Source organism: Antrostomus carolinensis, unplaced genomic scaffold (genome assembly GCF_000700745.2).
Source record: "Antrostomus carolinensis isolate BGI_N321 unplaced genomic scaffold, ASM70074v2 scaffold33242, whole genome shotgun sequence".
Taxonomy (NCBI): Eukaryota; Metazoa; Chordata; class Aves; order Caprimulgiformes; family Caprimulgidae; genus Antrostomus; species Antrostomus carolinensis.
In genome coordinates, this window is record NW_010298144.1 from 1,539 (window position 1) to 15,147 (window position 13,609).

Consider the following 13,609-nt stretch of genomic DNA (forward strand, 5'->3'; position numbering starts at 1 on the left):
CTGCCTTTTCTAATGAGCAACTTTCCTCTGTTTATGTACTTTGGCGGGGCCTTTCATATACCTAAAAAAGGAGAAGGGTGGCATTGGGGAGAGGACAGGGGAATTTAAACTGCTGGCATCTGCATCCAGCCCCAGTGAGCTGTTTCTCACCATCCCCTTGGACTCTGGCCAGTTGTGAAGTTGCTGGTTTTGAGCGCGGAGAAGGCGTTGCTAATCTTCCACGCGCTAATCCGCCTGAAATGCTGTCCACGCCCACAGGTAGGCTGCTTAAACCCTAAGGCGTTGCTAATCTTCCACGCGCTAATCCGCCTGAAATGCTGTCCACGCCCACAGGTAGGCTGCTTAAACCCTCGACGAGTAATTGGAGCTAATTAGGCTGGGAGATTTTTTTTGTTCCTATCTGTCCAGGCAATGCCTGAGGCCCTGTGGTAATAAGCACTGTGCAAACCCTGAACCACCTTACCCCACGGAGGTTTGCCAGCAGGAGTTTGTCCAGGCCACAGCAGGGCGAGTTGGGTTTTCCTGTTGTCTCGCACGGCTGCTTAAACCCTCGACGAGTAATTGGAGCTAATTAGGCTGGGAGATTTTTTTTGTTCCTATCTGTCCAGGCAATGCCTGAGGCCCTGTGGTAATAAGCACTGTGCAAACCCTGAACCACCTTACCCCACGGAGGTTTGCCAGCAGGAGTTTGTCCAGGCCACAGCAGGGCGAGTTGGGTTTTCCTGTTGTCTCGCACAGGCGCGGTCTCCTCGGACAGCTGCCCCGCTCACGTGGCGTTGCTTGTGTTTTGCAGTGATTAAACGGAGGAAGCTTTTGCTGTCCCAGCATCACCAGGCCAGACAACCCTTCCCTTGGCTGAAGATCTCGTTGGATCTCTTCCCATAATGGAAGCGTGAGTGCCAAGATCCTCCATGACCTCCAGAAGCCACAACTCCTTACCGAGAACTCTGATGGCTCCACGAATGCTTTCCGAAAGTGCCCTCGGGGGCATCGCCCAAATCACCCCCTCGCTGTACCTGAGCCGGGGCAGCGTCGCCTCCAACCGGCACCTGCTCCTGTCCCGGGGAATCACCTGCATAATCAACGCCACCATCGAGATTCCCAATTTTAACTGGCCCCAGTTTGAATACGTGAAAGTGCCTTTGGCTGACATGCCCAACGCCCCCATCTCCCTGTACTTCGACAGCGTCGCCGACAAGATCAACAGCGTGGCGCGGAAGCACGGGGCCACCTTAGTCCATTGTGCCGCTGGCGTGAGCAGGTCGGCCACCCTCTGCATCGCCTACCTGATGAAGTACCACAAGGTGTCCCTCTTTGAGGCATACAACTGGGTCAAATCGAGACGCCCCGTTATACGCCCCAACGTGGGCTTCTGGAGGCAACTGATAGACTACGAGAGGAAGCTCTTTGGGAAGACGACGGTTAAAATGGTACAGACACCATATGGCATCATCCCAGACGTTTACGAGAGAGAGAGGAGACCCCTGATGCCTTACTGGGGAATTTAATGTGACTGCAGACGGGAAGCACAACAGAAGGGACACGCTGTTCTGACTCGACCAGACTGGAGACATTCCCTTCTCCTTCTACAGCCAGCTTTGGTTCTTTACCATACAGCAGAACCTCAAGTAATTCTCACCTCACTAACCCGCAAGGCCAACGATTCCCTTCAAAGCATTTCTCTCTACAGGGACTCCCCCATCCGCATTTCTCTGATTTAGCAAATGAGGTCTCCTTATAAGTTTATTCCTTTCATAAAGCCTCCCTCCCTTTTTTAGTCAGTTTATTAGTATCCTACGAGGAAAGGCCCAAAAGGCATTCGGCAGAGTTAATGAACAAAGCGCGCTTTGTGATGCGGTAGCCTGGATATTTCGTTAATAGCTTGTTTGCTTCCTTGCAAAATCCTGTAGTGGGTAGGGAGCGGCACTAGCACGGAGCCAGCAAGGTCCTACTCTAGGGCAGTGGGTTCTTCCAAGAGCCAGGAAGGCAGGTGTGCAGGGTTGTGGTGCTAGTGCTGGTGTTTTCTTTAACATCTGTAGTGACTCTCAGTATATAGTGTTTGAGATCTTTAGTCAGTTCTTAATCTGTATTAAAAGTCAGAAAAAAAGAAAAAAAAAAAAAACGAAAAAAGAGTGAAATCAGTCGGTGTCAGCCACGAGTAAAATAAAATCTGAATTATTCAAATCAAATAAATACAAGATCCTTTTTCACTCATTCCATGCCAGGGCAATAGTCCCAGAATACACTTACACTGCTGAAAAACGCTGGTGTTTTTTGTGGGTGGAAAGTGGACAGAGATCTTGTCCAAATGTGGCTCAAGACAAGCGAGAGGTTAAACCCCCACCCCGGCACTGGGCAGCCAAAGAACCATTTAGGGAACTGCGTGTGCACGGCCGCCTGCCCCAGGGGCTGGGCTGGGGATTCTGACATCCAATCAACCAGTACATTGGACGTAGGTAAAACTGCTCGATGATGACTGAGCTCCACGTACGGGCAGCACCTGCCTTAGCCCATTCCTGAGTCGCTCCCTTACGTCCTCGAGGTTACGTCGCATTCTGGAATGATTCTGCGCCAAACGGCGTCTGTTCACCCCCGGGACGAGGACGGCTTTACGGAGAAGCTTTGCCTTGTTCTGTGCGTGACGAGAACAATTCCAGCCCGCGAGGTGGGAGAAGCCTTTCCGTGGCGTAGCCGCTGCCTCCCGGACGTCGCTCCCCTCCCTGCCACGGGAAGGGACTGGTTTTGTTAGAGCCTCACTGGACCCCCAGGAGAACAAGGCAAGTCCGTTCCTCCACGAGACGTTGGTGTCCTGTCGCGTCTCTGAAGGAGGAACTCGCAGATTGCTGGATGCCGAGATAGCTCTGATTTAAACGAGATTCTATACTTGTAAAAAAAATAAATAAAAAAAATCAATAAAGATTAAACAAGAACACGTGTTGGTTTCCTCTTCAGAACCGGCCTCGTGGATCTCGAGTAACAGCGAGAACACGGTGTGACGCTGAGCACTGGCTTTCAACAAATCTGGACCTCAGTCTTGTGAAAAATGCCACGAGCTGTTCCTGGCACCTGGCTGATCCGTTTCCAATCCATCCAGGTGTCCTGCAATTCCTGATCCTCCTCACAAAAACCAGGCGATTCATTTGGGTATTTAAAAAGTTTTATCTTCTGAAGTCCCAGCTGAGGTTTTAAGGAACAGCAGACAGGGTGAGATGTTTTCTCTGAGCTGAAGCACAGCGTGAGGGTTGCTACACAAGTAGGATTCTGGTTTCCCCAGACTAAAAGCTGCCAGGGCTGAAACACAGTTATCACCGACACAAACCTATGCGCGTGGCCTCCGCCTCGTTTGGATCGGGAGTGAAACCAGACCTGGCTGGCACAGAAATCCAGATCAGAGGCTGTGATCGGTTCCAACCCAGAAATCAGGTTTCAAATTTCCTGCAGAGGTAAGAGTTTTACCAGCCCGGGCAAGTGCCACTTGCTGGAAGTTACTCACCAGGGGAAGGAAGCGGAGCTCTCTAGTTTCCAGGCTCTGTCAGAGGTCAGCAAGGGGGGGGTGGCAGCAGCCAGGGACGAAAGCGCTCGGAACCCCTGCGGGCAGGGAAGTCACGAGCTCGGCCACAGGTTCAGCGAACGGTGTTAACGTCAGAGCTGTGCACAGAGACACGGACTGTGCTGAGCTCCTGCAAACTCCCCGCAGTGAAAAGGTTTCCTGCGTGCACGTGGGCAGAGCCCATTCCCCCCACAAACCTTTTATCCCTTTACACAGGATGCACTTGGACAAAACCACATGTGAAAAACCCACAACACTTCACCACTGGATTTTCCCAACAATATCAACAAGTGGATCTTTGTGTCCTTCAGTACCAGGGGCACAAAGCGCAGCCCACGCTGGCAGAGCGACGTCTCCTCCTGCCTTTGCAGGTGAGCAAGAGCAAAGTTTTGGCCCACTGAAATAAAAATCAGTTTTGCCATCGGCTGCTGGCGGTTCAGGGTTCGTGGTTGTGTCCTGGTGCCACTGACAGACACAGGAGACTGAATGGCCTTTAAAAAAAATACATTCTACTCATCTCCCTGTTTTTATCATGAGTTAAACTGCAACCAGGGAAATGGTAAGGAAAGGAACGAGGGATTAAAAATCAAGACTAATCATTAGTCTGGAGCCACTCTGACAGCATGACATTTCAAAGGGAAAAAAAATACTAGAAACTGAAATCTGCTTTCAAAATTAAACTTGACCTAAAAAGTGGTCTGTGTATAATTGAACAGTATTTCCTACATGAAAACTGGAAGGTAAAATGTCTCCATTTTGAGGATTTACACAGACTTTATGCACACAGTGCCCTCGTACCGAGGGGAGGGGAGGATGGGAGGATGTTATAATGTTCAGCCAAGAAAGCATCAAGACTGACTTTTAAACAAAAAGGAAATTTAAGCTTATAAGAAATGTAATTGCCTAATAAAGCACATTATGTAATAAAGAATTCCCCTGAAATACCCCACCCCAGATTCTATTATGCAGTGCAATGGTATTCATACTTGCAGGTATTTCTTTGCAGAAGTTCCTCTTGTGTTCATTCCAACACAAGATATTTGACATCAGTGGTTTTTCCCCCTCAAAATCCCGTTTCTGTGCATCCTCAGATCTCCAGAAACCAAAGAGGAGCCGGAGCCACAGTTCAGCTGGGCGCTGCTGTAAGCACAGCGGCTGGAGCCGAGGGACGATCGTTCTCCCTGCTCCCCGCAGGCTTTGCCAAATGGTCGATACCTTAATCACTCAAAGAATATTTATATGTTATTGGGTGAGACATCCTCAAACACTGGCCACAAAGAAGGTTTTGCTTCTACAGTTTCATTATGTTTAAGGCCCCTTTTGTCAACCTTCCAAGGCTCCTCCCAAGTCCCGAGCAGATCTCACCCTGCCCAGCACTGCCAAGGAGGAGCCCCCAGGCCAGCGCCCACGGAGCTCCGACCAGAGGCGACAACCTTTGGGTAGCAGCAAGCAGCAAAAGCAATGGCTTTGGGTTTTTCTAGCTGCATCCTGGAACAAGCCACTTCACAGGTTGGTCAGATATGAAATGAGCTCTTTATTGAATACAAGGTTTGAATCTCAACAAAGGATTTATAAATCATTGCAAGAACTAAGGGAGTAAACAATGTACTACAGTCAATTAATAACGCGTATTCTCATTGGATTTCAACTATCAGCAGTGACTCCAGCACAGCACAAACCCCAACAGCTCCAGCTGCTAATTGCAAAACCACTTCTGGAAGAGAAATAACGTTCGCCTGGAGGGCAGAATGAAGAACCACAATATAAAGAACAGTTTTCTGACCACTTTTTGTCATACAGTTACGACATTTATATTTTAACATTGAGAGCTGGAATTAAATACAGGTCCAGAAAGAAAAAATCTTTCAGAAAAAGGAGTTTGTACAGTAGCAGCTTTTATTGAAAAGGCAGTTTTTGTTTCAAGTTTAATTAATCTGACACGTAGCTAACTGGAAATCGGAGCATTCCTTGAGTTTTCATGAGCTGCTTCTCAACCTTCCCTTGAACTTCTCTATCACTTCAGATATACTGCGTGAATTTCAAGGAGCTGCTCAAAACAAACCCAGCTGAAGAGAAGCTGCTGTCGGAGAGGAAAAGTCAGAGGAATGGTCAAGTGCAGAGCGTAACAATTCCCACGCCACAGATAACCTGTGGCCAGCAAATCCGGGGAGAAACTCAAACCAGGACACGGCAACGGCCGGGCAGGGGACGGGCTGGAGCAGCCTGCGGGCTCCCCAGTGCTCCTGACGCTGAGGAGGAACCACGACGCACAAAGACAGCACAGAAGCATCAGGAATACAACGGGGCAAAATGATATATACATTAAATAAAGCAAATAATCTCTTAAAATTCCAAATAAATATATATATAGAAAAATCACTTTCCATAGGGAATCCCAAGGCAGCTCCACAGAACACACGATAAATAAAACAAACCCCTATGTTTCTCACTTTTTTCTAGCGACAGATACGTGCAGAAAAAGGAGTTTCATTTATGAAATTCAACACAAGCGAAGGGAGAGGCAGCGTGTCCATCAGCCTGTATGCAAAGGAAGCAGGGGAACGTGGTCTGTTACAATGCACTGTAGAAAATACCGTCACCTTGGATACGGATTGCAAGGACACCGGGTTTTGGCTGGCAATGTCAGAGCTGAGAAGATGCTGAATGCAACAGTGAGTCATGTTAACAACCAGGAGGTGTAAGGAGATGATCCTCGTTGTGCAATGTTTTTATCGAGGGTATCTACACGCCAAACCTGTGGTGTATTCCCGTGACGTAAAGGTGTGCAGCTCAGGAGAAGGCTCCCCGCTTGCCACAAACACAGTGATGCTGCCTGCCTGCTGCTTCCCCTTCTGCAGGGAGCAGGCGAGCAGCAGTGTCATCCCTCAGTAAGCTCTGCTGCAATTATCACTGTAAATGTCGATTCCTGGTTTTTATGGGCCAAAAGACAGGCTGGGTACATCTCAGAGAGGGAACAAGTACAAGGAAAAACATCACTGAAAAACGCTTTTCCGACAATATAGCTGGGACTGTATTTGAAATACTGGTTGTTTTAGCCTCGTTTATTTGTGGCATTCTCTTCTAATTAGAAAAAAAACCACCCCTATCTAGCTGAGTGTTCAGGAGCTGCAGTGCAAACCCAGGCTGACAATAAACTCCCTTTTCCCAATATAGCATTTCATAAGCAACAGCCTTTGCGTCAGCCAGATACTCAGAACCACTGGAGAAGTCCCCTCGCTAGCAGCGAGACGAGGCATTTGCTTGGAGTCAGACAATGCTTAAGTGCTTCTGTGATTCAGGAGGTGAGAGTGAGCCCTGGCTCACTGTGCTGAGGAGACCCCAAACATCAAGGGGGATACTCGCCCTGGTGATGTACACAGCAGTCCCTCACTGCGATGGAAAACAATGTCAAAAGCTATGGTGCTGACTGCTGTAACTCAAATTTCACACCTAATAACTGAAATGGAGAGCAAGCAATGAGCGACTGACTGCCCTTTCATTGATAATTACTGGGCAACAGAAGAAGGCAGTGACTGTCACACTCTGAAAACCCGCCACTTGTGCCGCCAGTCGCAAGCTCAGGCTAATCAAGTTGCTTATTTTCTGAACGAGCTAATTTCAGGCAGTAGGAAGATTTATTTTAATTGGTGTAAATAAGGAGCCAGACACCTAGCACTCCTATTAGCCAAGATTCTTTCATTTGCTATAATTAATAGTTTAGTATAACTACACCTTCTCTCTTTTTTTTTTTTTTTTAAATATAAAGCATCATTTTTCCTCATTGCAACTTCTATTTCAGCAAACAACCACCAGTCAGTGTCAGCTGCTGACAACGGAGTCGAGATTAACTTGGAAAAGCTGTTGATAATCTTTGGAGAGAAGGGAGATTTTTCTAGAGAACTGAGAAACTGAAGTCAAAGAATTAAGAAGCAAGTTGTACCTGACGGATATACACCCCACTTCACTCAGTGCAGCCTGGGTAAGGCTGTATAGTGGTAAAGCTCTTAAAATAATGCTGTGAAGCTCCCACTATGTTTAAAATTCTGTGACTAGCATGACTGATTGCAGCATATGTTGTATCTGAAGAGAGAATCGGGTACTTCAGCTGTACAGGTAACATTTTGTGACAGTCTCTTCACTAACCTCCTCCTGTCCAGAGAGCTCTGCCTTCCACAGGCAATGAGATGGCAGGTGTGCAACACCCTGCTTCCAAAAAGTGACTTTCAGTGTTAAATCACACCCACCTTAGCAGGAGCCAAGGGTTCTGAGCCAGAGAAACACGTTATTACAGACAGCACTAGACTGCACAGGTTACACACGGGCATCCCATCAAGAAAAGCATATTAACATACAAAAAAAAAGGTAATAGGTATAGAGGAGCAGACAGGCTGTATCAGCAGAGTCCAACTGTCCACAGTGATGCAGCCACACAACGACCAAAGGGTCAGGTGGAACATAACAAATCATACCTGTAGCTCAGGACAAGTCCAAGGCAGGAGGATGGCTGTATTTACAACAGCACAGCAAAGGCTACGAGTTTTAAAATCCAGTTGCCTGTACTACAGAATCCAGATCTGATAGGGAGAATTTCAACAATTTTTCCAAGTCCTTATGGCCCAGTACTAAGCAGCTATGCACAGGAACACAGAATAATTTACAATACAGACCAGTGGAAGTATAAATATACAATGGCTCTGGGCAGTCTCATTCCTTCTAAGTCAATAATTCATTTTGTTTTGAAAGTTACTGTGACTGGTGCATTGTATGCATTGCAATAGCATAGCAGCAAATATTTAAAGAAAAACATCATGGTCCGTACACCAAAAACATTAAGGAAAATATTTGTTCACAAATACATACTTCAAGTATTTAAGTGGTCACTTCTATGCAAATCAGTCCAGCATTTCAGAATTTCTCAGAAGCCAGGTACACTTGCTTCTCTCAGGTTTAAACACTTGGTTACCAGACTGGTTTGTTACAAACACTAACCCACTTTCACCTTGAGAAAGACTGAAACACTGCGGTTTTTGCCACGCTACCATTTTTTCTGCTTATTTCTAAAACCCTGGCCATTTCCAGTGAACTCCTTCATGAGCAATTTGTAGGTGACAGTGGCTTTTACCCATCACGATACAAAAATCTAAACATTTCAAACACTAACCACACCTCAAGCCTTCCCACTTACTCTATCGCACAATTTACCCCGAGTGTCCTGTACTAATAGACCTGATACTCCATCTCCAGTGCAGCTGCTTTCAGAGCAGGTCTGGCAAAATAAGACCTGGAGGCTTTGGCTCCACACAGTTGATCCAGAAATTTGCACAGCTCGCATGGTATTGGTGCCCTCCATACGCCAGCTTGAAGTTATCCGTTTCCGAATTAAAGGCCTAAAATAACAAGAATTGAAACAAGTGTGACAGTCTCATCAACTCCAGGATTGAAAACTAGGGTGGAAAATGGATACAGCACAGCTCTTACCCCAGCACTGGCACAGCACGGTGGGACCCTCTCACTCTGAACAGACCACCCATTAAAAAATACTTTATTTTAGTGCTTGCAGGTGGACAAAAGCTGCAGCCATCAGACCTGCTGCACACTTTGCCTGTCACACCCTGTACAAAGGGAGCCATCTGATGAGCATGCTGTCTGATCTGACACCTGGCAACTAACTCACCTTCTTTCATGCATCTTCTGCTATGTTGTCCACACAAGATAAATGCTTGTTCCGCCAGCCAGGAGATAGCTACTGCATTTATTTCACTGGCTCAGATTTTGCTGTGATTGAGGCAGGTGCAGTTCTTGGGATTAGTGTTATTTCAGGTTGAATTTGCTCTACTTTCTTCTGTTAATTGTATCTGCTTCACAATAGGAGCTTCTGACAGCATGTGTGAAGCCATGAACAAGCTTTAAACATCTCCATGTTTTGTTGCTAGGAGATACTTTCCAATGTTTCACAGCTACCTATTTAAAAAAATACTCTAACCCTGTTCCCCACACCCTGGATTTCCTGCAGAGATTTCTAAAAATGCCACTGCCTACTACATATAACCAAAAGTCAGGATTTGTAACAGAAAAAGCCCCTACAGCCCCCCTCTTCTGCAACAGACACACAGGCAGCTACAAATTCAGAAACTCACTGCAGTGAATTTCCTACCACACAACAGAAGTAGCACAAAACCAGGAAGTTATTCACAAGATACAAGCATGCAGACAAGACAGAGGGGAGGCTCTAGAGCGGGTTAGTTGATCAGATCAAGTGTTACGGTCACAAAAAATGACTAGAAGAAAAGGGTGCATGATTGGTACAATTGAGAATGACAGCTGAAAGCCAGTTAGCACTTCAGCCTTCCACACTCAACTTAGAATGATTCTATAAGGAATATGTTTTTTACAGATTCCTACTTTTCTAGGAAGCTCTTCCACAGGTTTCTCTTCATTCTGAAATAACGTTGAAACCAAAAAGTCAGCAAAACTGCCAATATATGTCAATGGGTTGGCATTACTCTGTACGTATCCTGGGATTCCCTCCCAGCTCTGCTAATTGCAATAGTCCCCTCGTGGTGATTCTCAGAGATGCATTTCATAAAGAAAAGTCATTACAAGATTTTTATTTTTTAAAAAATATATATTCTTTTCAGATCTTAGTATCCCAGTTTCTTCCCCATTATGAACAATTTAACTCCTCACCCCTTTATCCACATTTGTGTCATACCCAAAGCCCAATGAATGCTGGACATTGACTATTTGAGTCCCACCTATAGGTCAGATTTTGCTACTTCCAGTTACAAATTACAGCCACAATTTTTTTTTAAATACACCCAAGGTGTAAATGAAAGTCCAAAGTGCAAATTAAAAATGAGTTTAACAGTAGAGGCCATTATACTCACTTTACTTCTTGAATCTACATTTAGGAGACACACTCCACAAGCAAGATCTTGGGCATTTTTAATCCCTGGACGCAGCATACAAGAAGAGAAATCCAGTGAGTTTTCATCTGGCTAAAGAAACAAGACAATGAAATTTAGGCATTTTCAGTGACTGAAAAAGTTTCAGACATCATGATAAAAATTATCGATCTGGTTGCTACCGAGAGCCAGGGTACCACGGCGGCAGCACGGCAGGGATGACATATTACATTTTCTCCTAGACTGATGTGTGATTTAATCAAAGCTATTAGCATGTATTTGCAATCCTGCTAGGCAATCTCCATCAGCATTAATTTATAACACTCAGGCTCTTGAAAAAGGCTTAGACTACAAAGGAAAGAATTCTTCAGTTCCACGTTCCCACATCAAAAGGGGAAGAAACTTCTGAGGAAAGAGCCCAGGCGGCGGCTGCTCCATTTCAACTGCCGTGTATTAAGAGCTGGCCGAAGATAAACAGTGGTATGCAGCAACTATTTGTGCAGCTGCGAGGAGGCATTGGCCAGCACAGCCTTCACTAGCTCACATTTGAAGTAGTGTCTCTATCAGTGTTTATTGTCCTGAATTCCTTATTCTTGCCTGCTGAAAAAAGGGCGGTTGTTATTCTTTCTGAAGGTTTTTTTGAAGGTAGAATATGGCACAGCAGTACAAAATGGGATATGAAGGTTAATGAAACCAGGGAAGAATTAAGGTCACCACCCATACACAAGTTCAGGTTCAAGAGAAGCAAAGGTTGGGAGAAGAAGCTTGCAAATCAGTAATAAATTAATATAGTCACTTTTCCGGTACACAATCTTACATTTCAGCCGCAAGATAAATGATAATTCAAAACTTTGCATAAAGGCTGGTATTAAACTGTTTAAGTTTTGCTTGAAGATAGCAGTGCAAATAAAAACAACAACTAGAAATGCAGGAAGCTTAAAGAAACTGGTGTGATCCCAGAACACGTGTACTCTTAATCCACACTCTAGGTATGCTGATCACGCTCCCCTGCTGAATAGCTGGAGAATAATTGGAATCCTGAAAAAAAACACCCTTTAATCTTTAAGTAGATCAATCAAATTAATAAAGGCACTCTAATATTTGTTTACCAAATGCATGAGTGAAGCAAATGAGAAGGTCATCCTGTAATTTGCAGTGAAAAACCACAAGGCTGTGCATAAAATTACCTTGTAACAAAATCCTTTAAGAGATAAAATTAACCTTTCCAAGCACATGCCTCTGAGCTAGAATACTTCTCTCTACTTAATTGGCACTTCTGCATCACTTGGGATCCGTGACTGGGGAAGAAGATACTGGTTCCACACTTTCCAGTGACCCAGGTGGAGAGGAGAAACAGGAAGGGATGATTCTGAGAGCTCCCAGAGTCCCTGTCTCTTAGATAACTTCAGAGGTACAGTGTGTGCATGAGAAGTCATTATTCACAGCTCCTACTATGTTTAAAATTTATCTGGACGGCTGCAGCGCAGAGAATATGTAGCCAAGCTTTGGACTTCGAGGTAATCCCCGTAATCTTCCAAGGAAAAGCACTTTAAGAACTAAATTTTAATCCACTTGTTTAAATCAGGAGAGGATCCTGATAGCTTTTTAGATTGTCACTATCAACAATGCCAGAATTCAAACAGATGAATCCCAGTCTATCAACTTCATCTGCCAAGAAGTAAAATATTGAAAGTACAAGTTTCATATTATGATATTGCAACACAGGACATCACCAAGGATCCCTGCCTGCCACCGCTGCTTGTACTGGAGAGGCTTAAAATGTGGAAAAAGTGTGGAAAAAGGGACCATAAACAGGTTTATAATACCTGTTTTGCAGGGAACGACAGTGAGATGAAGATGGGTATTTCAAGCAGAAACCAAATACCCTGGGCTTTATTTATAAACAAGTGTTTATGGGAGAGCAAAAATCTTCAGTGGCCATAGTTGCATTGGAAGAAGGAAGCCACAAATTAAAATGTTCATTGAAAACATCACTGTGGTAATTGATCTACTTATTGATGCTTGATGTGATGTACTGCTACTAAGAGCTAAAGAATCCTGAGGTATGTACTGAGTTACAGGGATCCATTATGCAGGATGATATCAAGCACTTACAGATGGATAATTCCCTAAAAATACAAGTTTTACCATGGTTAAAGAAAGTAATTTTGCACATTGTATTTCCTGCAACATACACACACAAAAAAGTGCACAGTGGTTAATGGCAAGGTGGTTTTTTCGCCTTCTAATTGTGTGTATTCTCTCGAGCTCCTACCAGACTGTCTCGGAGCAATGGAGCTTTTGCTGGCAGTTCTATTCAGAGAAGGAAAAGCTATTTACTCTGCAGCAGGAACCAAAAAAACCCATAGGCATTTCCAAATGCAGAGAGAAGGAAAAGAGTTTAGTTATTCCTGTGTTCCCACATAGCGTGCTCCCGTATTGTATTAAAACTCACAGTTACAAAGGGATATTAATAAGACAAGGTATGTCCACACTATTCTGGCTACATAAAACGGTTTATTTAAATTTTACTAAATTTCCCTTATTGGAGAGGTCCACAGACACATAGGATATAATCTAAATCACAAAGACACTAAGTAAGATAACATCATGTTTGCACATAAGTAACAGTTTTCTCACAGGGAGCTTTATACCGGGTATCACAAATAAGTGCATTTCCATTTTGCAAGTGAAAAATACAAACTATAAAGTTAGGACACCCTGTGAGGTCACTTTACATATAATTATGACATTTCTTTTAGTAAAGACATAGCTTGTTTTTGGTCTTACCGTTAAAGCAGCAAGTGACATGAAGCTTATTAGGTTGTTCCACACTTTATCAATATCCTTCAGCAGCTGTTGGAGTTTCTCACTACAGACAGCGGTTGCTTTGATACCCAGTTCAACTCTCTTTGTTACTCTGTAGACTTCAACAACCCCTGTTGATATAAAACACAGTGGAGGATGGCAGAGAATTCACTGTAGGCACAGATTCCTGAAACTTTAACTCAGAAATAGCACAAAATAGGCATGGCACACAAAAGGTGGTCATGGGTGGTTATTTCAAAGTAGTAGTTACGTTTATTTAGCAGAAGAGTTGTTCATCATTTTGGTGCAGGCAAAGATTAAGCTAAAAAATAATACCATTTTGGAA

At 44.5% G+C, this 13,609-nt stretch overlaps 2 protein-coding genes across 2 annotated transcripts in view; one reads left to right on the forward strand and one right to left on the reverse strand.

Annotated features, from left to right (window-relative positions):
• Nucleotides 1-911: 911 nt before the first annotated feature.
• On the forward strand, nucleotides 912-2,093 carry DUSP14 (dual specificity phosphatase 14). Its single transcript, XM_010162359.2, has one exon. The coding sequence runs from the start codon at nucleotides 912-914 to the stop codon at nucleotides 1,506-1,508; it is 597 nt and encodes a 198-aa protein (XP_010160661.1). The 3' UTR covers nucleotides 1,509-2,093.
• A 6,712-nt stretch (nucleotides 2,094-8,805) lies between these two features.
• Nucleotides 8,806-13,609, reverse strand: part of SYNRG (synergin gamma) — a 34,745-nt gene continuing 29,941 nt past the window's right edge. Inside the window, exons 18-21 of the mRNA XM_010162360.2 lie at nucleotides 13,246-13,394; nucleotides 10,438-10,548; nucleotides 9,953-9,988; nucleotides 8,806-8,937 (exon numbers count right to left, since the gene is read on the reverse strand). Of these exons, the coding sequence (XP_010160662.1) occupies nucleotides 8,806-8,937; nucleotides 9,953-9,988; nucleotides 10,438-10,548; nucleotides 13,246-13,394 (428 nt within the window). The remainder of the gene's footprint in view (nucleotides 8,938-9,952; nucleotides 9,989-10,437; nucleotides 10,549-13,245; nucleotides 13,395-13,609) is intronic.

What these genes read in the sequence shown, in the direction of transcription:
- DUSP14 (XM_010162359.2), top strand. Translation starts at nt 912, where the DNA reads ATGACCTCCAGAAGCCACAACTCCTTACCGAGAACTCTGATGGCTCCA.